This window comes from Brienomyrus brachyistius, chromosome 9, assembly GCF_023856365.1.
Source record: "Brienomyrus brachyistius isolate T26 chromosome 9, BBRACH_0.4, whole genome shotgun sequence".
Lineage (NCBI taxonomy): Eukaryota > Metazoa > Chordata > Actinopteri > Osteoglossiformes > Mormyridae > Brienomyrus > Brienomyrus brachyistius.
In genome coordinates, this window is record NC_064541.1 from 27,686,709 (window position 1) to 27,709,880 (window position 23,172).

General features: G+C 48.0%; 1 protein-coding gene across 1 annotated transcript in view; it reads right to left on the reverse strand.

The window, feature by feature from the left end:
* LOC125748586 (RNA-binding motif, single-stranded-interacting protein 3-like) overlaps positions 1-23,172 on the reverse strand; it is a 157,891-nt gene that overhangs the window by 88,647 nt on the left and 46,072 nt on the right. Inside the window, 2 exon segments of the mRNA XM_049024886.1 lie at positions 3,514-3,572; positions 18,512-18,666. Of these exon segments, the coding sequence (XP_048880843.1) occupies positions 3,514-3,572; positions 18,512-18,666 (214 nt within the window).

The window sequence follows — 23,172 nt, forward strand, 5'->3', positions numbered from 1 at the left end:
ATGTCATTTAACCCACTTTTACTCCAGTACCTGAACAAAATCCTCGTTCTGTCCTCCCAGTGTCGCCCCCTCTGTAATCACACTTAAGTACAATGTGTCACAAGTATATATTGCATTCTGATATCGATATAATTCGCCCCTCACTCAGGGGAATAGACAGACCCCGCTATACCGCCATTCAGTATCCATCCGCCCTCCCCATCACTCGCTTACCCCACTGCAGGTCCATAAGACATATTTCTTCCCACGATCCTTTGAGATAGGATGCAGGGCTGTGTTTGTCAAGCACACACGGCTACAGGAAGTGCCCCTTTGACCCTTTGGGGGGGTCTGTGTACCAGAGCGTGGCTTCGTTCCTCCGGACACTGAACCGCCGGATCTTTGGTAGCACACGGCCAGCCGCCCCCACTGAGGGGGGTCCACAGCAGTCAGCAGGAAGCGGACTGGGACAAAAGGTCTAAGTTTAGGAATGCTGGGACTGGTTTCTATTTACGACAGCTTGCCCAGCCAGAGCGCAGCCTTGGGCGCAGGCCAGCTTGGCAGAGCTGGCGAACAGGGACGCGAACGATGCCAAGAGAGGCACGGCTGGGAAAGACGGAAGCGAGATCTGGCTCCGGGAAAGGGGCGTGGACTTTTTAAGACTCATGTGTGAGTGTGCATATTTATAGCCGTGCGTATGTGCGTGTGCGGAGATTCGTGCGTTTCAGCATGCATTGGTGTGTGTGTGTTTGCATGCATGCTCATGTGTGCATGAAGCCAACAGCTCCTGACAGAACTTGGAAAGCAGGACTAATTAAATCCATAAAAACTCCCCCCCCCCCACCATTGAAATGATTCCTTGGCAAACAGCCAGGGATCCACTCACTCTGGAACCCCCTCCGTGTTTTAGAACGCAGCCCAAATGCGACCACTGCAAATCGCTCCTTGCCTGGGATCCCACGTGCTTCGATTCATGTCAGCAAAGTGTCAGAGCAAATCTTGGTTGCCATGGCGAGCATTCCGATCCTCTGCTGGTAACGAGGAGCCGATAATTGAAACAAACAAGCGCCCCCCATCAGTAAGACGCGCCAGGGACAGGCGTGCCGCTCGGCGCATGTGGTCCCGGTCCACCTCCCGCTGAGAGGTCTTTTCCGCTCCTTCACGGGCCAGAATTCGACATACGGCCCACATTTTACGCTCCAGCAGCGACGGCTAAAGGTTTTGCAAGCCATGGAGAACAGAGCCCCGTGGCTTCTGCAAGTGCCCCGCCCTTCACAGCAAACCCCGCCCTTCACAGCAAACCCCGCCCTTCACAGCAAACCCCGCCCTTCACAGCAAACCCTGCCCTTCTCCAGCATCTGGGTCGGAACTGCACCGCTGCAGACAGATGCAGTGCCACCGAGAAAGAAATATCAGAAGCAGGAGTCCAGGATAACATAACAGAATTGGGAATGAAATATTGGGACAGGGAACAAAGTCATACTATAAGGGACAGAACGACATTACTAGAGACAAAACAAAAGGAATGGAGTAAGAGATGTCATCAGAAACCATATTACAGGGGGCCGAGCGTAAATCGCACAGCAGTGTTGTTATCAAAACACTGCCACGCCCAAGACTCAGTAGGCCAGTCACCCCCCCCCCAGTTCTCCTATAATGCCTGACAGCAGGCCAGTAAGCGAGCGCTTATGCATTGGCCTGACAGGCACCACTGGCCACAGGAGGGCCCCCTTGTAGACTTCAGTGCGGTGGACTGCATAAAACTGCAGAAACAGGAGTAGGTCCGTGATGAAAAGGAAAGAGAAACGGAATAAGGGGTAGCGGGAGCAGACTGAGGAAGGGGCTGGAAGGGGCCGGAAGGGGCCATCTCGTCCTGCACGGCTGCAGGTGCCCATCGACAGCTCGCCAGATTTGCAGCTTCCCATTTCGGTTTCTCTCCTGCAGAAACACGACTGACACCAAAGGGGTTGTGGGGACACGCTCACACAGTTAGGCTGCTGAGCTTGTGTGTGCGTGTTTGTGTGTATGTATGCTTGCATGTGCTGGGGTATTTGTGTGTGGTGAGGTATGTGTATTTCTGGAATGACACAAGAGAGAATCTGTGTGCATTTGTATACATATGAGAATGTGATCATTGGGAATCCAGAACACATTGACCCAGCCGACCTGGTCATTGGGAATTCTGAATATGCTGTACTGACCCAGCCAACATGGTACTGGAAATCCTGAACACACTAACCCAGCTGACATGGTCATTGGGAATCCTGAACACACTGACCAAGCCGACATGGTCATTGTGAATCCTGAACACACTGACCCAGCTGACCTGATATAAATCCTGAACACATTGGCTTAACTGACTTGGTTATTGTAATCCTAACCACACCTACCTCACTGACTTCGTCATTATAAGCTTAAACACAGCAGAAAATACATGGGGAGTGAGCATTTCTGGGCCTGAAATACGGCTGAAGCCACGACCTAGAACCCTTCCTTATGCAAAAAAGTACACTGCAGACAGCGAGGACCGAATGATTTGCAGTGGTGCTGAAGGAGCAGTAAATGCACTGTAGGTGCACATGTCCATGAAGGAGATCCGATCGCAGGTCATGCATCCTCAGAGGGGTCACCTTGCTGTGGCAGGTACACAGACTCAGCTGAGCATCAGAAGGAAACACAGACTGAACAAAGACGGATGCCAGTGATCTGAAGAGGGCACTGAGGTGATTAGTGCGCATCAATATAAGTTGCAATCGAGTTTTTTTCCCCCACCTTGACAGACAGAGTAACAAGAGGAAGAAAATTGATCGTCATTTTCTTGAAGGAAGATGCCGATTAAGTCAGTTAAGTGGTATTGACTAAACTTTAACGTTCTGTGACAGCTGAATATGTGCACCAGAGGTCATATTCTCAGGTGGCTCTTTCCGCAGCCCGCATACACTCATCAGCACTCCCTCTGTTCAGCGTACAATGAACTGCACAATGCAGTAATTCGTGGCGTTGCATTTTTAATAAAAAAATTTCTTCGGCCAACATATCGTGTGGACAGTGTAAACAGATCAGGGCACTGAAGCGGGGAATTTGCTCTGAATAAGAATGTCCGCTGAGCTAACGAGAGAGATCAAACAGGACGTGCAAATTCACCGCGGCTGCTGTACCACCATCACAGAATTGCCCAAGAAACCAAGCAGGATCCTCCTTCTCTTTGCTATTCCTCATACACAAAGAGCACGGGTGATATCTGGAGCCTCTGGCTTCCACACATACGCAGTCAGACAGTATCGGAAGCTGCACTGCAGCAGCTGCCCTTCCTGAGTTGCCAGATTGGAGGCCCGACTGCCTCAATGTCACTGACCTCCAGCCTGGAGTTTCCTCCTTATTTATAAAGCTCACTTTGTCCAGCTTCTTACTATAACAAGCAGATTGAATTATGAGGCAGTGCTGATTCCCAACCCCACCCCCCCCACCACACACACACACACACACACACACACACACATTCAGCAACCACCCTCAGCCCCAGTGACTGCTTACCTTTGCACTGATTTGTGTTTTTGTCCAGGATTGCCTTCGTAGACACTATTTTCCCATATCTGCAGAAATACAAAAAAACAAAAAGACAATCGGTTAGCAATTAGTGCAACGGTTAGCGTGTAAACAGCAGTAGGCGTGGCTTGGGGAATGAGGAATGCATGCCAAGATCAACAAGATCCACCTTAGTATTGGTCTCTCCTTTCCCTCCATTTATCTGTCCCAGTTTTATGATGTCACACAACCAACACCTTTCCCCAGTCTGGGTAGGGATCCCTAAGGGGACTGGGACCTGATCACGTCAGAAGCATGTCACAGTGACACACAGTAGGGGCCTCGTGCACGGTAAAGACACACCAGGAAATGTATTAGGTGCACGTTAAGGAGACCTTAGAATTGTGACATGCTGGGGGCATGACAGAGGCGTTGTGCACATCATGGCGTTTAAGAGACAATAATGGTATGTCAAAGGCACCGTAAAGCCGTGTTGGAAGTGTGTCAGAGGTGTGTCAGGGTCACGGTAAAGCCATGCCGGCAGTGTGTCAGAGGCACGGTAAAGGCGTGTTGGCAGTGTGTCAGAGACACGGTAAAGGCATGTCGGTAGTGTGTCAGAGGCACGGTAAAGGCGTGTCGGCAGTGTGTCAGAGGCACGGTAAAGGCGTGTTGGCAGTGTGTCAGAGACACGGTAAAGGCATGTCGGTAGTGTGTCAGAGGCACGGTAAAGGCGTGTCGGTAGTGTGTCAGAGACACGGTAAAGGCGTGTCGGTAGTGTGTCAGAGGCATGGTAAAGGCGTGTCGGTAGTGTGTCAGAGGCACGGTAAAGGCCTGTCGGCAGTGTGTCAGAGACACGGTAAAGGCGTGTCGGTAGTGTTTCAGAGGCACGGTAAAAGCGTGCTGGCAGTGTGTCAAAGGTGTGCCAGCAGCATGTCAACAGCATGTCAGGGGCGTGTCGTCAGTGTGTCTGAAGGTGTTAGGGCCGTGTCAGGGGCACCGTAAAGCCGTGTTGGAAGTGTGTCAGAGGTGTGTCAGGGTCACGGTAAAGCCATGCCGGCAGTGTGTCAGAGACACGGTAAAGGCGTGTCGGTAGTGTGTCAGAGGCACGGTAAAGGCGTGTCGGTAGTGTGTCAGAGGTGTGTCAGGGGCACTGTAAAGCCATGCCGGCAGTGTGTCAGAGGCGTGTCAGGGGCCGGAAAGGAGTGGTTTTGAGGGAAAATGGCTCTGCCTGTTCCACTTTGAAACAACAACAGGGGATAAACCCAAGCTAAGAGAACAAGGGGCAACCACACCGCATGAGCGACGCAGAAACACACAAGTACACACATACATTCACGGCTCCTGCCCTACAGCATAACCAACACTTCACAGATGCTGGTTGACCGTCACTTAGTCTTTCCAGCAAGCCTCAGGCTTCTGTCCCGGAGAGGGGGATCTAACGAGTGCGGCTATTCAGCCAGCCCCATCTCAGGTGTTTTACGTCGCACCAGCGTTTCATCAATGTCCCGTAGTTGTGTGTTAGTGGCACCTAAATCCAGAGCCTACAGTTTGAGAATGACCGGGCTGCTTGCAAATGATGGCCACCGATGACGGTAAGAAATGCAAGGGTTGAGGCTGTGGTTTTGTTCTCTGTGGTAGCAGCCCTGAGTAAAAGGGTGGTGGATGCTTCCTGTCGAAAGCCGACAAAGCCCCTTCTGAGTTTGACTGTCCCCCAGTGTGACCCACAAAATATATAAGGAACCAGAAAACACAGGATCCCTTCACTGATGTGCGGCTTTTCATTAAGACTTCACAATAGAGCAAAAAAAAAAAAAAAAACTATTTAAGGCCAATTGTGGCCATTAATCCTGACGTAAGGTTGTTTTATGTTTAAACCCGGAAACATCTGCTCTGAGACCCCCACAGACAATACAAAGCAGATGAGGAAGCCTTTATAAGCCAAAGGAGAACATCAAGACGAGAAGATGAGAAGATCCATTACCATCAGCGTCTAAACGTTACAGCTGGTGGGGAGTTTCGGTGGGGCAGAGAGGCCCATCATCACCCCGTCCTTCCAACCTCACAGTCTCCGCACCTCATCCTCTGACTTATGGTGTTTATTACACGTCTGTTTCACTCTCTCTCTCCGCCTTGCGCTCAGTTTCTCCGAATTATTGTGACTTTCATCATTTTAAAGCAAGGTAATGCGCTTGGCAGCGGCAAAGAAAGCAATTATCCACAGGATTGTAAGCACCGATCCCACAGCCCTTAATGTCGTCATCGTCTGAGTCTGGGTCCTCCGATGTGTTCCAGTCTGCGTAGTTAATGCCCCCCAGGTCTGCTTTTCACTGAGCTATGTTCTCTTAATAGCCCACTGAGGTTGCTCCAGGGACACACGTACATGCCGTTCTGCGCACTATCAGAACACACGATGGAATGCGTTACACGTGCCAAAGCCGGACATGCGCAAAGTGCGCAGGTCACCTTACAGGTCACATGATCCGCCAGCCCTCTCGTCACTGACGGCCCAAAGATTTCTGGGTACCAGGCAGATGGTGCCAAGCAGCCTCATCGAACGGCACGATGACTGAGAGCAGAGTCATGGAAGCCAACGGAAAAGAGGCATTTCTGCTGCACCAGCGAATTCCGTCCGCGCGCCGCGATCCAGGGCGGCTCAGAGGAAATGTTGTTTGTTTTTTTTTTCTGTTCATAAAAAAGAGGAGAAGTGTTGCTGCCACCCACGCCCAAGAGCTGAGAGCCGGCGAGACTTTTAATTAATCTTGCACAGGCTCCAGGCAAAAGAAAGGGAGTGTTACATTTCCTGTTCACAAGGACGGGGAGGTTTAATAAAGGCGGGATCACTTTCCCGTCACCATCCGGGCTCATTTCCAGCCGCGAGTTTTATGGCACACACTGGCGGAGCCTCCCCCCACCCCCCCGCACACTGTATGGCCAAACAGTTTAATGGGACAGGGCAACAGATGAGGAGACAGGGCCCTTTAAAGCATGGCACTCAACGGGAAAATTACTGGCTGTGGACTGTCTGCAGTGTTAGCGTATTTATACTCTTGTTGCTATAAAAGTGTAGAACAAATTTATGCTCATTTGCATATTTGCATTCAGGCTGCAAGAGGGCAGCCATCGGGGGGTGGGCGGGTGGGGGTTACAATTTCAATAAAAGCCCTGGAAGCAGGTGGCAGTATATTCGCAGTATATTCGCAGTATATTCGCATAGACTGAGCCACACAAACGACCTCCACAAAGGACTCGGCCCAGAGTCCCACAGTGGTATATATCCCTCACAAAGCTGTCTGTAGTCGGCATGTAAGCACGAGCACCCACGTCTGCTTGTGTGTGTGTCTGTGGATGTGGGTCATGTATATATTACACTGTGGGAAACAAATGTCCCCACAATGTGATAAAAACATGCTATTTTGACCTTTTAGGGGCATCCTTCCAGTCCCCACTAGGCAGAACACAAATTTATAAAAATCCGTGAATGCAGTCAGAAACCTAAAAATGCCAAAAGTGCTGTTTTGTTCTGAACTGGAGGCTGGTATCTCTGTCCTCCCAGTGAGGACCGCACTGCACTCCAGGCAAGACCCCTCGGGGTGCATGGGGATTGTCACGTTCCACGTCCTTCCAGCAAACTCCACAGTGACCCTTGACCTTGAACCCTGGCGCACTGGAAAGCTGAGCTCCGCATCTACAACTCGAACCCCAGCAGCATCCAGCTTCTGGGTCACGGGGAAATTGCACCCTGCATCATTATCGCAGTGTTCCTGGAAAAGCTGCGGTTTTATTGAGGATTTAGCACAACAGTGTGCATCTGCGAGAGTGGCAGTACACGAACTCTGCCGTGGGGTGACGCAACCTCATGAAAGAAAGAGATGAACGCCCCTTGGGCAAATTCACATGCCAAATGCCAGTGGTCCCAAAAACACACAGGAATCCGATCAGTATTGGCTGTACTATATGTATTTATTACAAATTTGTTACAAACAGTTTGTTCCTGAGAAAGGTATGAAAAATTCACTCTATAATTACCATGGCTGCTGACTGGATCACTACCACATAGATACTACTGCAATACAGATACTACTCCGACCACCAAACTACTACTGACATCATGCTAATTGCTAATATCCCTAAAATACAGATACTACTCCGACCATCAAACTACTACTGACATCATGCTAATTGCTAATATCCTTACAATAAAGATACTGTAGTACTGCAACTAGCAAACTCCAAAGAACACCATGCTCACTGCTAATATTTTTACTATATTGTACATGTACCATTACTAAAAAAACTAAAAACTCCAATGCCACAAAAAAAATAATATTTGTACAATATCAACTACAAACTCGATTCAGGCTGTTACAGTACAGTATCTACTGATGCTACTGTTGCTATTAGCACAACCAATAGGGCGTAATGCTACTGTACTTGTCCTCACTGGACGCAGGCTAATGGGGAGAAACCAGTCTGCTAGAAGACACTTACAGCTGGGCAAAGAGCAACAGGCCAGCGGGGGCTCCAGAATGGATTAGCCAATACTAAGGATGCTGGGGTAGGGTGGTGCTCACGTTGCTATGGAAATCTGACGCCAGTCAGCCTGGACAAATGACATCATTGCCAAATCCCAAAAAACAAACACACCCAAATTGCTGGCAATCTGCTTGCATGGACCAGGCAGTACAGTAAGATGCTCCCCTCATCTTTGGCCACTGAGGAGTGGGGTCATCCCACCCCCACGCCCCCATGGGTAAAACACCAACTGCCGACTCATGGTCGGCACAACTTGAGCCGCTATTTGTAATGCCTGCAGAAAGAGCGTCATGTGACACGACTCCAAAGCACAGTGTGAGAGGGTAGGACCAACAAGAAATGTCACAGCACAAATGCATGGTCCCAGTTTACCAGCCCACCACATGGAAAAGATGGCGCTAGTGCTTCCACACCCCAGTGCAGGGTGAACACACCGCCAACCACAGTAGTAACATGGGGCCCAACTCCTCGTTTTCTAAGGCTTACTTAAACCTCCAAAGTGGAAAGACAAACGTCGCCCTCAGCGAATGCATATTTGTCGAGACACTTTGAGTGCTGGGTCTGAGGCAAAATCACAAGTGTGCGCCTCAGACACATTATTTCATTCGTAAGCCACACCCGCAGAGACTTATTACATTTAGCACATTTTTCCACATCCACTACAACTCTGCCAAAATTATCCAGTGTGACCAGGCCTCATCATACGTCTTTAATAGGGCCATTCCCACTATGACCTCATCATACTTATTTAATATGGCCACACCCATCTGTGCCGTTTTATGCAAAGTGACGACCTCCATTGTACCTTTATCTCCTGGACAACTTACGAACACGAACACACAAGTCTTTGTTTTATGTGATCGCACCCACGAAAGTCTTTTGTTTTTTTACTGAGACCAAATGCAACACAGGCTTTCTACCTCATATGGCCACACCCACTAAATATTGTTTTTTCTTAGCTTTTATGCAAGAAATATTCCAGCCAAGCCACAGAAACTCAAAGCTAAATAGGTCTCTGTGAACTTAAGAACAGGAATGTAAGCTAATTTGTAATAACTGCATGTGCAACAATAGTCCCTTTATTCTACGGAATTCATAAAGCCTTCGACCTAGAGAAAATGTAGTTCCCTCTCCGTGAACTGAGAGTTACAATCAGTTTCAATACAAGTGGAAACTGCTGAGATTTATTTTAAACTAGTGTTATAGTTACCTGGCATTTTTTGTAAAGTTAAGCCTGGCATAGAATGACAGTGTGTGGTTTTCTCCAAGGTCCCCACGTTATATGGAGGTGCTCTGTTGGCCTGGGGGCTCACGTGGGTGTGCCATGCACTTGCAGATAAACCCAGAAGGGGTTTACTGCTTTTTGTGGTTGTAGGAGTTCTACTTACGCAAAAATGTTCCCAGTGCAGAACGGAAAGTGATCGGGTCAGAGAGACAACCAATCAAATTGAAGAGGAGGCAGGTCCGAGACATCCGACTGGTTGGTCTACCATGTGACCAAGATCTGATTGATTATCTCTCTGAACCAATCATTTTTTTTGTTCTGCCATCAGAAAATTGCTGTGTAAGTAAAACTCCCATGAGTGCTTACTGTCCAGGATCAACACCTCCTCCTCCTCCTCGTGAAACCCGGTAGATAAAGAACTAAAACTGGATCCTGTTTACCGATTCAATATGATACATATTGGACAAAGAAAGCATAGCTGCTGACAAATATTTCATACTGACTGAAGCAAAGTTAAATATTTCATCCTGCGTTTCTAAGTACTTTTACATGCCTCAAACCAGAATATGCAAGAAGAGAATTATGGGACTCAATTTTTCTGAATAATCACCATTATTACACGCTCCAATTAATCTAATATATTGGATTAAAAAGGTCAATATGCTGCTAGTTAGTTATTACTTTTAAGGTGCCATTTATCCATACAGTAAACTGCTAATTTCACCTGATGATCTCAATCAGCCAGTGATGTAAGGCCAACCATTTATGCCATTTAATTGTCTACTTTCCCGGGGGTGAGCTCAGGTGACAAACTCACAACTCAAACATATTTGAAATCTTCTCAGCTATGACACCACTCTCAGTAATAACCTTTGCCGGCTGATACAGCATTTGGGCTTTGAGTAACGATTACAGAGGCTACAAGCTGCTTCTTTTGAAAAGTGAATAGATTAGGATTCTCCAAGTGATTTTTTTTTAATGCAACTTTGGCATTTCACTGAATAGACACCAAACGTATTTGATGGTAAAGCCAGTGATTGGCCACAGAATCACAGAACACTTTCAGGTAGAGAAGAGAGTGATCGGGGCTGGACTCAGCAGGGCAGGGCATGGGGTGGTGCCGCCGCGAGGTCAGAGTGACAGACATACTCTCTCCGGTTGCGGCGCAGGTTAAGGAGGCTGTCGGTTCTAATATCAAGCTAGAGAACCGGCTGATGTATGTTTGAAGTCGGCTCCTTATCTAAGCTGGAGAACTGGGGGACAGGGGCGCCCTCGATACGAATGAGCCGGCGGCGTAAGAGATAATCAAATAAACAGCAGCTCCTTAAAGTGCTCTTGGCTTGTTTATCTTCTGGCTGACTGTGACAGCCGTGTGGGGATGGATGGGGGGGGACCATCGCTTCCAACTCTGTGTGACAGCGAGGTGGCTGTCCTCCTCCGCCACTACCCTGGACCCTGGCGCCCGCCTGCCCCGACACACGCTTAGGAAAGTTCAGGAAAGTTTCTTTGTTTTTTCCCATTTTCATTAGCAGACCTCGCTGTGATTCCGGGGTCATTCCGCTCTCGGAGCTCAACCCGGGCCCCCTTTTCCCAAAGCCTCTGTGACATGGCTTCCCAGAATGTTTAACCACCATCAGATCTCTCATCGCTTTAGCGTAGGCATCCCGGCTGCTCGTTCGTCCCTCACCTGCTCCCCTGCACACTCTCCTCCTCAGACGCCAATGAAACTTTCCGCTCTTGTGTATCAAATGCATTCGTGTTGTCAGCCATTCATCCTCCCAGTAAGCCTTTGAACATAAGCCATCTGCCGATGGATGACGACAAGGGTCCGTCTCTCAGTGCTGCCCCCTAGGGGCCACATTCCCAATGTCCTCTGTCCCTCCCCAGGTAGACAGCCTCATATCTACTTTGATACTCATCCTAGCCAGCCTTTCTAGTCATACCAAGGTCCCTCTGTGGTAAGTCCTAATTAGTTACCCATGCGTACGTCCTGTCTACACATTTCTGTCATTTACTTAAGAAGCGCTGAGATAAGACAGCCCATGTGTGATATTTATTTTGCATCGATCCCCCTTAGCGGTCTTCAAGGCTTTGCGTTTCAAAGGATACAGAAGCAATGTTTGTTAATCGGCCGTTCGGCTTGTGTTGCCAAGCTGTGCTCTACGCTTCTCCAGAGCCTTTCAATTCCCTGGCATTTCTCTGCTCCAGACACTAATTATTTTCAGGCCCTTAAAATCTTAATCACATACTCCTTGGAGTCACTGCCCTCGTGTCATATCCATAAGTCCTTCAACCGCACTCTCCGGTTTTCGTGAAGACATCATTATGGGCTGTGCTTTAGACTCTGCTGTGTGATTTCTAACATACTGCATAAGGTCCTGGTGTGTGAGTATTAGATTAGCCAGTAGACCACGACACCATCACTGCTAAGTGTCTGGATATGGATGCAGCCCATCTGGATTAGAAGGCGAGTAACATGTATGCTGACCCATGCTGAAGCGCGGAATGGGAAGAAGGCTGGGGAGAAGCTGTCCAGTTCTCAGTCAGATGTGTGTGGGGGGGGGGGCTAGATGAGGACCATTTCCTGACAGTCAGATGTTTCTCCTCATCCTATCCTTCCGGTGTCCCCCCACAGCCAGCTTATCAGGTGAGGGGTATGGGGTCCGGTTTCACGGCCTCAACATCTGCCCAAGGTTTCATCTTAAAGGATCCAGTCTCTGAAGGACCACTGGAGATCTGTGGCAAAGTGGGGCGATCTGGGAGGAGAATGCCGGCTTGCCGTGCATCACATTTCATGGCTACACCTCAGGGATGAACTATACCTGCTGACTACCAGATTCTGGACCAGATATCGGCAACCACATCTTCCACAGACAGTATACCTATAAGGCTCTCTGAGAACATTAGTGTGATTTATCTACCTTAGTTACTGCTAAAATGACAGTCTTGCTGTTGTTTACACTGCAAGTAGCATTTTATGGATTGTAATAATCCACAGAACATGATTTTTTAACTGCATTGCAAGAAAGTAGAACTCATGAAGCAATATCAGCTTAGTGCAGATCGCGCTGTATATAAAGGCCCTTCGCAGAGATTTGGAAACGACAAAATGAGTTAGAAGGTAACTAGGCTCTGAGCTCGGAGGAAAAATCGGGTAATTAGACTTCAGAGTCTTTAGCAGAAGATGTTCAGAGGGCTGTGTCACTGACTCTGATGAGGATCCACAGCTGCACAAAGGCATAAAGAAGCACTGGAAGGAGAAGAACTCCAACAGCACGCAGGTATTATAGACCCAGTGTTCAAAGAGCGTTCGGGGGAGAAAATCTGCCCGACAGACGGAAACCATTTCTGCTCCCGCCATCGATCGGCATTTGGCCACTTCCTCGCCAGGCAACCATTTATTGAAAAAAATAAATCTCCCTCAGTTGACGTTTCTGGGGGGAAAAAACCCAGGAGCAAACATGTACAAGGATAACAAACCGAGGAAAGAGGAGGCAGATCTGAGTGGTGTGCACTGGGGAAGGTCATGGCTTCTCCACAGAGCAAAGACGCTGGAGGTGCAGGCGTGGGCGAGCGTGTTGTGTCGATGCCTTTCTGCATTAACATGCAACCAAAGCACTCGCAACAGAGACGGCGAATGTGTCTTCGGCATGTTCCCCATGTTCGGCAGTCATTATCCACTGTGGAGACACTAACAATGACTATCTAAGCTCCAAATACTGATGGTGCTCTGGTCAGGCATTACAAGTCAGCCCTGGAACATCTTTCCGAAATGCTATCGAGGTGTCGCAAGAGCAGGCCTCTCGGGCGAAAGTCCCAAGGACAGCTGGCCCCAGGAGGTTCGGTGCTCCGACTGTCCAAGTGGTCTGGCTGCCTGCCCCTTGCTGGAAGCTCCAGAGTGAACAGTCTGTACAGGCCCAAGGTCAGCTGACCCCTGCTGGAATCCAGGAACCGCTGGGTCGCCAATTAGAGGCTGTTCTTCTCATTAGTTCACCGCCTCCTTTCTGTACTGGAAGCTAATGTGAAGCTCCACACAGCTGGCGATAGTTTATTAATACCGGACGGTCAAGTTAGGGATCCTCCCATCTGCTAGAGGGCACCACCTCCGTTTGAAGGCATGGCCTGGTTTTAACCCTCTGGGGTTGACGGCATCGTCGATGATGCCGCGTATCTGTCTCGCGTATTTCAGTTCATAACTCAAATCTTGTTATAGAAACATGAGAAAAAAACGCTGACTATATACTTAATCTGACTTCTTTTCAAATCTGTCAATTGTCAGAAGTATTAAAGTTTTTAAAATTAGGTTAAATCGGCAAAAAAGTAAACTGGTTTTACCTGCATCGGGGGCGTGCAGTGCTGCCCTCACCTGAAGATCACTATTCGCATTTTAAATAGCTGCATTTCCGCATATTCAAATCGCATTCGACTGAACAACGCAACGGTGATTTTATCCCCATCAGCACCATAAAAAGGGGGGGGGGGGGTGCAGGTGTGAATGGCTCATGCATACACATGAAATTTGCTACATATTCAATGAAAGGAACCAGAAATAGTGACATGAGTTTGGTTTTTCTTATTTATTTATTTATCCAACTGAATGTTTTAACTACACTATTTACTCATCTTCATGTAGCCAAGACTTTGGTGATCAGATATCTGGGATTAAAACAAACTGCCACCATTGCTTACTATGTACTTTTATAATGTTTCTGTAAGTGTTCCAAACTGCATTTTGCAATGTCTATACTTTGAAAATTACAAACTTCACATAAATCTGACATATTTACAAAGTACACTATGATTAAGATGAGTTTAATGCCAAAACAAATATACAAGAAATAATTTATTTGCCATGAATTAAGTTTATGATATTGAATGAAATGCGTAACCATGCCCCAGGCAGTGAAAGTGTGTTCCCGACCCATAAACCCCAGAGGGTTAAGCAACTACAGATCCTGGTCCGCAGCCTTAACTTCAGTGCTCAGAGCTTCTCTTTATTTTATGTATTCCTATTGTGACTCCGTGCCACTGCCCTCAAAGACGACCCACGTGTGATCCTCGGTACTTTAGTCCTTGTTTACATTTATGTTTTGCGTCCAACCTTATAGCCTTTTCTTGAAAGCGATTGCTTCCTTTTACACATATTGTGAACATTTCAGCAGCTGTAACATGATCACAATGTTACCTCAAGGTTGCAAGCGCAACAGCGCTAGGCAGGAGGACGGTGTGTGATCCTTAGCCTGTTCACCTGTCCTCTCCACGTACCCTTGACCTTGTAGACAAAATGCTTTCAAAGCAAACTGTACAAAGTACGGGCACATCTGTAAAATCTGCAAAAAACGGTAATAAGAGACCAACAAGGAGTCCCCTGTGGTCACACAGCGATCCACATACTCTGTTCGGATCGGCAGAATAACGAGCGGTAATTAAACCCGCCGGAAACGTGTTGTTCTTCCGCTGCCACAAAACACTGGCATACGCATGTGCTTGTGTATTGCTGAACGGTGCATAGACTGTGGCAGGGTCACTTGTGCCCTCGAAAGCTAGAGTAACTGACCTTCCCAAAATGTTAGCCACCCAGTGCCCAGCGCCAGACCACACGCACTTCTCCTTCTGCCCTACAGGAGGCCTGGAGGACGTCCCAGCTCTGAGCCCCGTGGAGCAGGGGAGCTGAGCAGGGTGGCCATATTGCAGAGGAAATGCTAAGTGGGGCTTCACTGACCACAGTGGCTGCCAGTGGACTGACAGGCCTGTTCCCAGGTCAGTGGACTGAGTAGCGGCCCGCTTCAATTTCCTTACAAAGCTGTCATATTTCACTGCTCATTTCCTCAGTGTCCTCATTGTCAGGACAGACTCACCCTGCACAAAGAGCCCAACCAGATGATGCCTGGTTTCCATGACAATGCTCGCCTCCCAGGACTCAACCGCACATTCCTCTGGATGTGACCCGAGGCTCCTCTCTCTCCCAGCTCCCGGAAGCTGCCCGCAGCCCCAGCCAGTTACTACAGTATAGTGTTGCCACTCCAATACCTCTGATACCTCCTGAGACATGATCCACGCAAGCTCATCTCGCATCGCATTATATGCGGTGTGTGCGAATGTAAACGGAAGGCTCTGATCCACAGCCTCTCTGCATAAGTGCATGTGCATTTCAGAGTAAGCCATTGCAGCGCTTCTTCGCTCAGCACGTGCCTGACATCGAGATGCTATCCCATACCAGTTTCGCTACTCTGTGATCCCAGTTGGTCCGTCTGAGCTCTCTAAGTCCTCATCCAGAGGCAAATGACTGCGGCTCTCTGACTCTCTCTGACTCTCTCTGCCTGCCAGAGCAGACGGTCACTCTTCTGTGTGCGGCAGGCTTCCTCAGAGCTTCACGTCAAAGCTTCCCTCAAAAAACATCCTCACATCCTTCCATAAACCATCCGCCTCACGTCCCACTGACTGCATGTCAAGAGACGGCCACCTCGCCCACACTGAAAACTTCCTTGGATTTCAGAACTCAGCCATATCCTTCTGTTTTCTAACCTTGACATGCGCTATGTGCAGCCATAGAGAACACCCACCCCCAGGGGCATTGGAGGGGCACGGATATCCTGGCAGATTCAGGGGACTCGGCGCTCGACAGCGCCCCCTGAATACGTAAAATGATATGCAACTTTGGCTGGGGTGGGGGCATAGTGACATTTTGCTAGGGTGTCCAGGATTTCCAGTAGTGCCCAGTGTAGAGACCGTGTCACAGGTCACTGTAGACTAAACAAACTGTCCTGAGTATTATAAAGTGCTACAAGACGGAGCATACCATCATGAGTATTATTAAAAAATAAAGAAGCAACGCTCATAGTAAAAATGCACACAAAACACAACAAAACATACTGTCTCAAGAATCACGAAAGAATCTCATACAGAATGAACAAACTATCCCATCAAGAGATACTTGTAGACGAAACATACTGCCCTGAGAATCACAAAACATACTACCCCATCAAGAGTTAGTGGTAGACGAAACATACTGTCTAGAGCATTACGAAATAGCTACAAAGCGTATTCCAGTGAGCATTACAGCTACATTAGTCAAAACATACTGTCCTGAGCATTGCAGCGCATTGCTAGACCTTTCTGCGGTCACTGAACCCAAGGCAGGATATCACACAGAAACGCCTTTTAAAAAACAGGGTCCCAGAGACGTTACGCAAGCAGCTCTCTGGCTTCTAGCCAGCATTTCACAAGCGCTTGTCCCCCCCCCCCCCCCCCCGCCCCCAGTTAACGTTCGTGACCCTCTATGTGCCGCGGGTGAACTCAGTGCTGAGGAATGTCAGGGTCTTCGAATAAGCCTCAGTACTGGCGTACGACTCTGCATATGTTGTCATGTGTGTTTGTGGGTGTCGGGGCGTAGGAAGGCTGTACGTATCGAAAGGAAACAACCAAAACAATTACTGTATATATCATCGTTCTGGTAACAAGGCTGCAACATTTTTTCCCCCATTTTTTAAATCCCATATGAGGTTTCCATTCATTCTGCGAATCACGACTGCAGCTGATGATGTGAGGTTATTGGTGCCATTTGTTAAATTACATTAAAATGCTTTTTATATTAGCCTTGTGCAACACACTTACAAGTTGCAGTGCCAATTAGTTTGCCCTGTTTTAATAATCAATAAGCAAGTGACACATCGGGTTGAAAACATTTCATTTGGATTTTATTTACATTAAATTAAGTAGTTATTACAAGTCTGACAGCCTAGACAGCTTCGTTATGCATAGCTACTGCAGATATTTAGGTTACTTCTCAGGTGCTGTTTCAAACAAAGCTTCACCAGGAAAACCCAGAAGACAGATGTTCCCATTCGGCAGAAATCGCTCTCTCTGCCATTTTATTCAGCTTTACTGCAGGCTACTTTGAAGCTTTAATTACATGCTTTAAAATGTCAGGATTTCTCTTTGTGTACATTTAAGGGTTTTATATATAATGATTTTATATGTGATTTCACTAGTAAACCCCCCCCCCCCCTCCGTATTGTACCAGTGCTCAGCCTGACGCGTAATTAACAATATAATTTCACACAAATGAAACTTTAAAGAAACTGAGGTGATATTTAAGATATTACAGATCTGACAGCTGACAGTGATGAAGTGTAAGTGCTACACTGCAAGCGGATTTCAGGCACAAACTCCTCAAAGATGGTAGAAAGACTCCAAATTAATTTAACTCGGCAATATTCAGTTCTCACTCGTGTTGTGAAGTGCTCTTAGGTGTTTTAAACACGAGGGATTTCAAAATGTGTCAGTTAATGGTAAACAAATCGCTACCAAATGGAGTGATTTTCTATCCTTTCAGCAGTTTAAGAAAGACACAAACATACGGAAAGTGCGGCTGGCTGAACCTCTCATTAATCCACACTGCGCTCCTTTCGGGATTTTCATTTACTTTGAAATATTCATATGCGGTTGCAGAGTCAAAATCATCTGTGAGGTTAATCCATCTCTGGTTTAACATCTGCTGGTTTATCATGTCACATGATACATTGGGATTGTCCGAACGCTCAACGATCTTCTAAGTTCACAACCTGCATCACATTAAAAACTGCAGCTTTGTACCAATCCGCACTTCTCTACACATAAATGATGGATTGCCTGTAAAATTTCCCATTAACCTATTAAATAAATTACTAAATCACACCTAATTACCTGTGAATGGATCTGCTGGACTTTATTTTAGTAATTCCTGTTTCAGAGGTGAGGAAAAAGTCTTGGGATAGCAATATATTATGCATTTAACTTTGCTGTAGGTTATCTACGTTGCTGTCAAGTTATTGATGGCAAAAATGTGACATGAAATTAAGAAAAAAATACACTGAAAAATAATGGCATTTATATTATCTTGCATGTCACAAAATCAATGTGCCAGTCCATCGCAGGGGATGCCCTGGACGGGATGCCAATCCGTCGCAGGGGATGCCCTGGACGGGATGTCAGTCCATCGCAGTGGACGCACTGGACGGGATGCCAGTCCATCGCAGTGGACACCCCGGACTGGCTGGCAGTTAATCAGAAGGGACTTTGCTTTGTTACACACTAAGGTCCATTTAGATTTTACAATTCACCTTACAGTATATTCCTTTCAGTCGTGAGCTTTACTGTTGAATAAGGAAAGCAAAAACAGAATGTAGGAAATCCATGTGAGCCTGCTAGTGACTTTCTCTTGCATGCATAGGCGATGTGTGCATCCGTTCACACGTGCGGGACACCTACGGCTGGCAGAGCTTGATCAGGTCCTGGTCCGTGGTTCCGGGGGGCAGACCTCGGATGTACAGATTGGTCTTACTGAGCTGCTCAGCTGCGCTGTGGCTGCTGCTGTTGGTGCTGGGGCTGGGTGGGGCCATGGGGTGAGGGGGAGGAGCATAAGACTGCTGCAAGAGAGGAGGGGAGGGGCCTGCATCAGACCAGCGGCTCAATCACAGCCCTTCATGCACAGCAGGAGTACAGTAAGGCGTATCTCTTAAAGAGTCATATATAATGCATGGCAGTATATACAACACGTATATAAACAACCCATTCATCCGGAGCACCCTGCAGAACTTGCTCTATAAATCCATAAATACTGAAAACACACAAACACATTCTGAGCCAAGGGCAATGGGCTATGATTCCATCCATCATATATGGCTGGGCATAGACCTCGGTACAGCACGGTGTTAGACGATAAATGCGTCTTCCTCTGTTTGAAGCAAACTGGTCAGTCTGGGCTCTTTTTGAAGCTGAAATGCAGGGCAAGCAGACAGTCGGATTTATCTGCATCCTTAAAATGTGACCCTGCTAGTCTGGAACTCCTAGCAAATCAATGTCCTTCGGGGGGGGGGGGGGGGGGGGGGTGTCACATGACTCGATAGTGCAGTTTGTCTCCTAACTTCCCTATTCTGGCCGCACTTATAGCTTTGCTCCCTTCCTCGGGATTCCTACAGCCTTTCTGTCAGGGACTGTCAAGCAAGCAGGCCAACACACACACACACACACACACACACACACACACTGGGCAGTTTGTGTGGCCGGTGTTCCTTCCTGCCTGATTGCTTTATTTTTATTTTAAGCAGTTCTATTACTTTAATCAGAGTGACTCACCATTCCCCTCAGGCTGCCCCAGGAGGGACACGGCCCCTGCAACATGGCTAATTAATACGGCTTTTTATTTTTATTCTGAGCCCCCATTGGCTGCGGGGAGAAGGCCTGTTATAGCTGAGCCTGGAGCCGGAAGTGCTAACTGTGAGTCCGGCTGCTCACAGTGGGGTGGGGGTCAGGGGAGAGCATTCTGGGAGATGGGGGGTTAGATGGAGATGGACAAGAAGACAGGGAAGGAAAGATGAAAGATAAGGGAGTAAGGATGGGAGAGGAAGAGGGGAGAAAAGGGCCGGGAGGCAGGGAGGTCCCTCTGTTCTGGCCCCCACTCTGTCCCAGGCCCCTGATCTATACTGGCCCCCGCCCTGTCCCAGGCCCCTGATCTATACTGGCCCCCGCCCTGTCCCAGGCCCCTGATCTATACTGGCCCCCGCCCTGTCCCAGGCTCCTGATCTATACTGGCCCCCGCCCTGTCCCAGGCCCCTGATCTATACTGGCCCCCGCCCTGTCCCAGGCCCCTGATCTATACTGGGCCCCGCCCTGTCCTGGCCCCCGCCCTGTCCTGGCCCCCGCCCTGTCCCGGGCCCCTGGTCTGCCTCAGGCTCCCACTCTTTCCAACAATGGGTTGCAGCATCTTAGCGCAAGCTTCATCGTACCTTAAGTCTTACATTGAGACTAGCTAGACTAACTAGATTAGACTAACTAGTCTGCTGCACTTCTCCTACTTAAGTTACTTCGTAGTTAGTAGCTACTAAATAAAAATATTGTCCCACAGGTTAATGTTTTCGCTGTGGACAACCAACATTTCACTGTCTGATGTTAACGCAACTAACTGGTTGTTCCACATGTTAGTTGAGTCTGGGTTAGACATTGTTACCGATTTGTTTTCTCTCTATTCATGATAATTCTCTAAAACACAGCTGTAATGAAACCCGTAATGTGCTGTGTAGGGTGCGACGTAAGAAGTGTATTCGCTAGGTAGCTTGCTTGGTTTGGTTTAGCGGAGCGACGGATCACAACCCTCACGGCTCCGCTCACATCACTGTATTTGAGATACGGTTCGAATCATTTTTCACATAACCAAAGAATCCAAAAAAGACAAATATAAATTTGCTTTCCAGTTATGACTTAAAGAACTGAAAGGAAACTCAAAGCGAGGAACTTTAACCTGCCCATTTACATGAACACACAGACTGCATGGTTTGTATCTTTTCACTGCAACTCTGCATCGGTTCTGACCCTAACCCCCTCCCTGTTCCTGCCTGGGGCCCTACAGCAGCTCCTAATGGAAGAGGACAGCCGCACTGTCAGCTGCCATAAGACGGCGTCCTCCCTGCACTGGGCCAGTGGAGCCTGCAGCTCTTCTCTGTCCTGAGGCTCCGTTTGTGTCTGTGTGCAGAAATGAGGTGCGCAGCTCTTCCTAATCGGATATGAGCTCTGGGCTGCCTGCAGCTCCTGTGCATGTATGTGTGATGATGGCATATGCGAAAAGAAACATTTCCAATGTACTCATGCAATTGGCAAATAAAGCATAATTTCAGACTTGATCTCAGCTGAGAAATCAGGTTGTCTTTGATCTTACTCAACGGCAATCAGGCTTCTGTGTCCTACACCAAAAAGTGGCCGGAGAATCCCTTTGAAATCCTAAGCTGCTTTTCTGAAATTTTAGCAGAACTACACCATCACCTCCATCACTGATTTTCTCCTAACGAGTAAAAAACAAAATCAACCCATCATAAGGCTGCACTGCAGTAGCCCGCTGTCACGTGCCATCGGCTCATTAGACTTCATAACAGGTCGCAGCCCCCTTCAGAAAAAGCCGTCGCAACCTGCTACAAGGCGCTTACAAACAATGCCAGTAAGCTACTGAGTTGGTATTTAAAAAGCGTACCAAGTCATCGGCTGTTTAAACGAAAACGATTTGAAATGCACCACGATACCCAGAGCTGCTGTGAGACGGGGATGTCTTAGAGCCTCACGAGAAGCGCGGGAGGCAGACGTCTTTCTGAAGTTGCGCGCTTAGCGCCGATTAAAAATTTAAGCTGTTTGACAGCTTTAATGTTTACATAAGCTGCATCGCCGCTGTTAAACTGCACCCCGACAAAACTGTCTGGATGCGTGAATGTTTTCCGTGATCTTTAGTGAGATGGATTTATCTGTAAAAAAAATCCCTGCATACGTGCCTCGTGCCCGTTTGCAAATCCGACGCCGGAGACGGTCCAGGGAGCCAGGAAAATGGCAGCTCCCCGGATCCACCTCACTGCTGAAGCCGAACAGCCGCATGATTACGGCACACAGAAGCGGGGGACACTGTAGCTCATCACAGGATGGCACTTTTTATGTTGTTTTAATGAAGCTGATGGCATATTATTACTCAAAAGGGGGATTAAGTCATGGAGCATGCACTCCAAAGCTAGCAACAATTAGCATTGGCCTTCAGATAAAACATTCGGTGTCCTTAATTAGAAGTTCTGGGGCGTAATTTAATTAAGACACTATATCTATGAATCTGCACCCACTTGTACACACAACTCTTTCTCGGTGCCTGTACATGCTTTATGGACACGCTTTCTTGGTCTGTGCAAGCTGATAGGCTGGGGAGGTCATGTGACCAGCAAAGCTCCGCCTCCTGTGCTTAAGCAATGCCAAGGTCCTCTCAGTGCAGGGGAGGCTGCTATTTATCTAGAACCTAGTAGCCAAAATCACAAAATCTGGGCGTTCCACTTATGACTTTAAGGGAACACTGGGTCAACTTTGTGTGCACACCGGATGCCAGGGTCAGTGGGGGAGGAGGTGAGGGAGGGTTCACCTCCTGGCGAATAAATACACGCCCCACACATGCGCACACACAGCAGCCACTCAGAGAACTTCTTTCAAAATGCTAATGTTGCCATCCACCATGACAAGATATCAAGCGCTGATATATAAATGCTACCAAGTCCGATCATCTACTTACACTTTAAACTAGTTGTTCATTTGTACGATCATTTCGCTTTTTGAAAGCTGCCAGCTTCAGATCATTCTTCCTAGATACATATCAGTCCTCATAAACAGACATCCAGTCTAAGGAGGTGAGTAACACCAGCCAGGTGTTTGAGTCCTGTCTTTGGCAGATAGTGCCATGTCTGTTGGGCCCTTGAGCCCGGCCTTCGACCCCATAACTGGTCTGATCCTGCATTCAGAGCCCCAAGATTTTCTCTCGAGTGCGTGTGTGTGTGTGTGTGTCTGTGTGTGCATCAAGGAAAGCAAGATGGGATATGCGAAAAGAAGCATTCCAACATACCTGTACTTGTACAAATCGCATCAATCATTCTTTTTCAATCTCCAGTGAGCCAGTTCAAGTAGAAAGCACGATCGTGTCTTTGCCACTGTCAACAGGCCCACAAAGGCCAACACTGACCACACAATCTGCACTATCTAATTGCTGTGAACAATTCTGCTGCTTTATAAAGGTTTCAGGCAGAGCATGTTAAGCATGTGCAGCAGTTTATGAGGTCCAGCACCCGGTCGGCCGGCAAACAGACGTCATTACGGTAAAACCAGACTGAAAGCCGGAAGACCTCCTCAAATCACACACAAAGAGCGTTCAACTGAGATAAGCAGCACCAGAGGGACAGAAACACAGCAGGGCACTCAGCCCATGAGCAGACACAGACAGACGAACAGCACACACACAGACAGCACATGACGCATGCACAGACATGAAAACACAGTGTGCACACAGCACACACAGACACAGCGTGCGCACAGACAGGCACAAAAACACCTCGCACACACACAGTGCATACACAGCACACCAC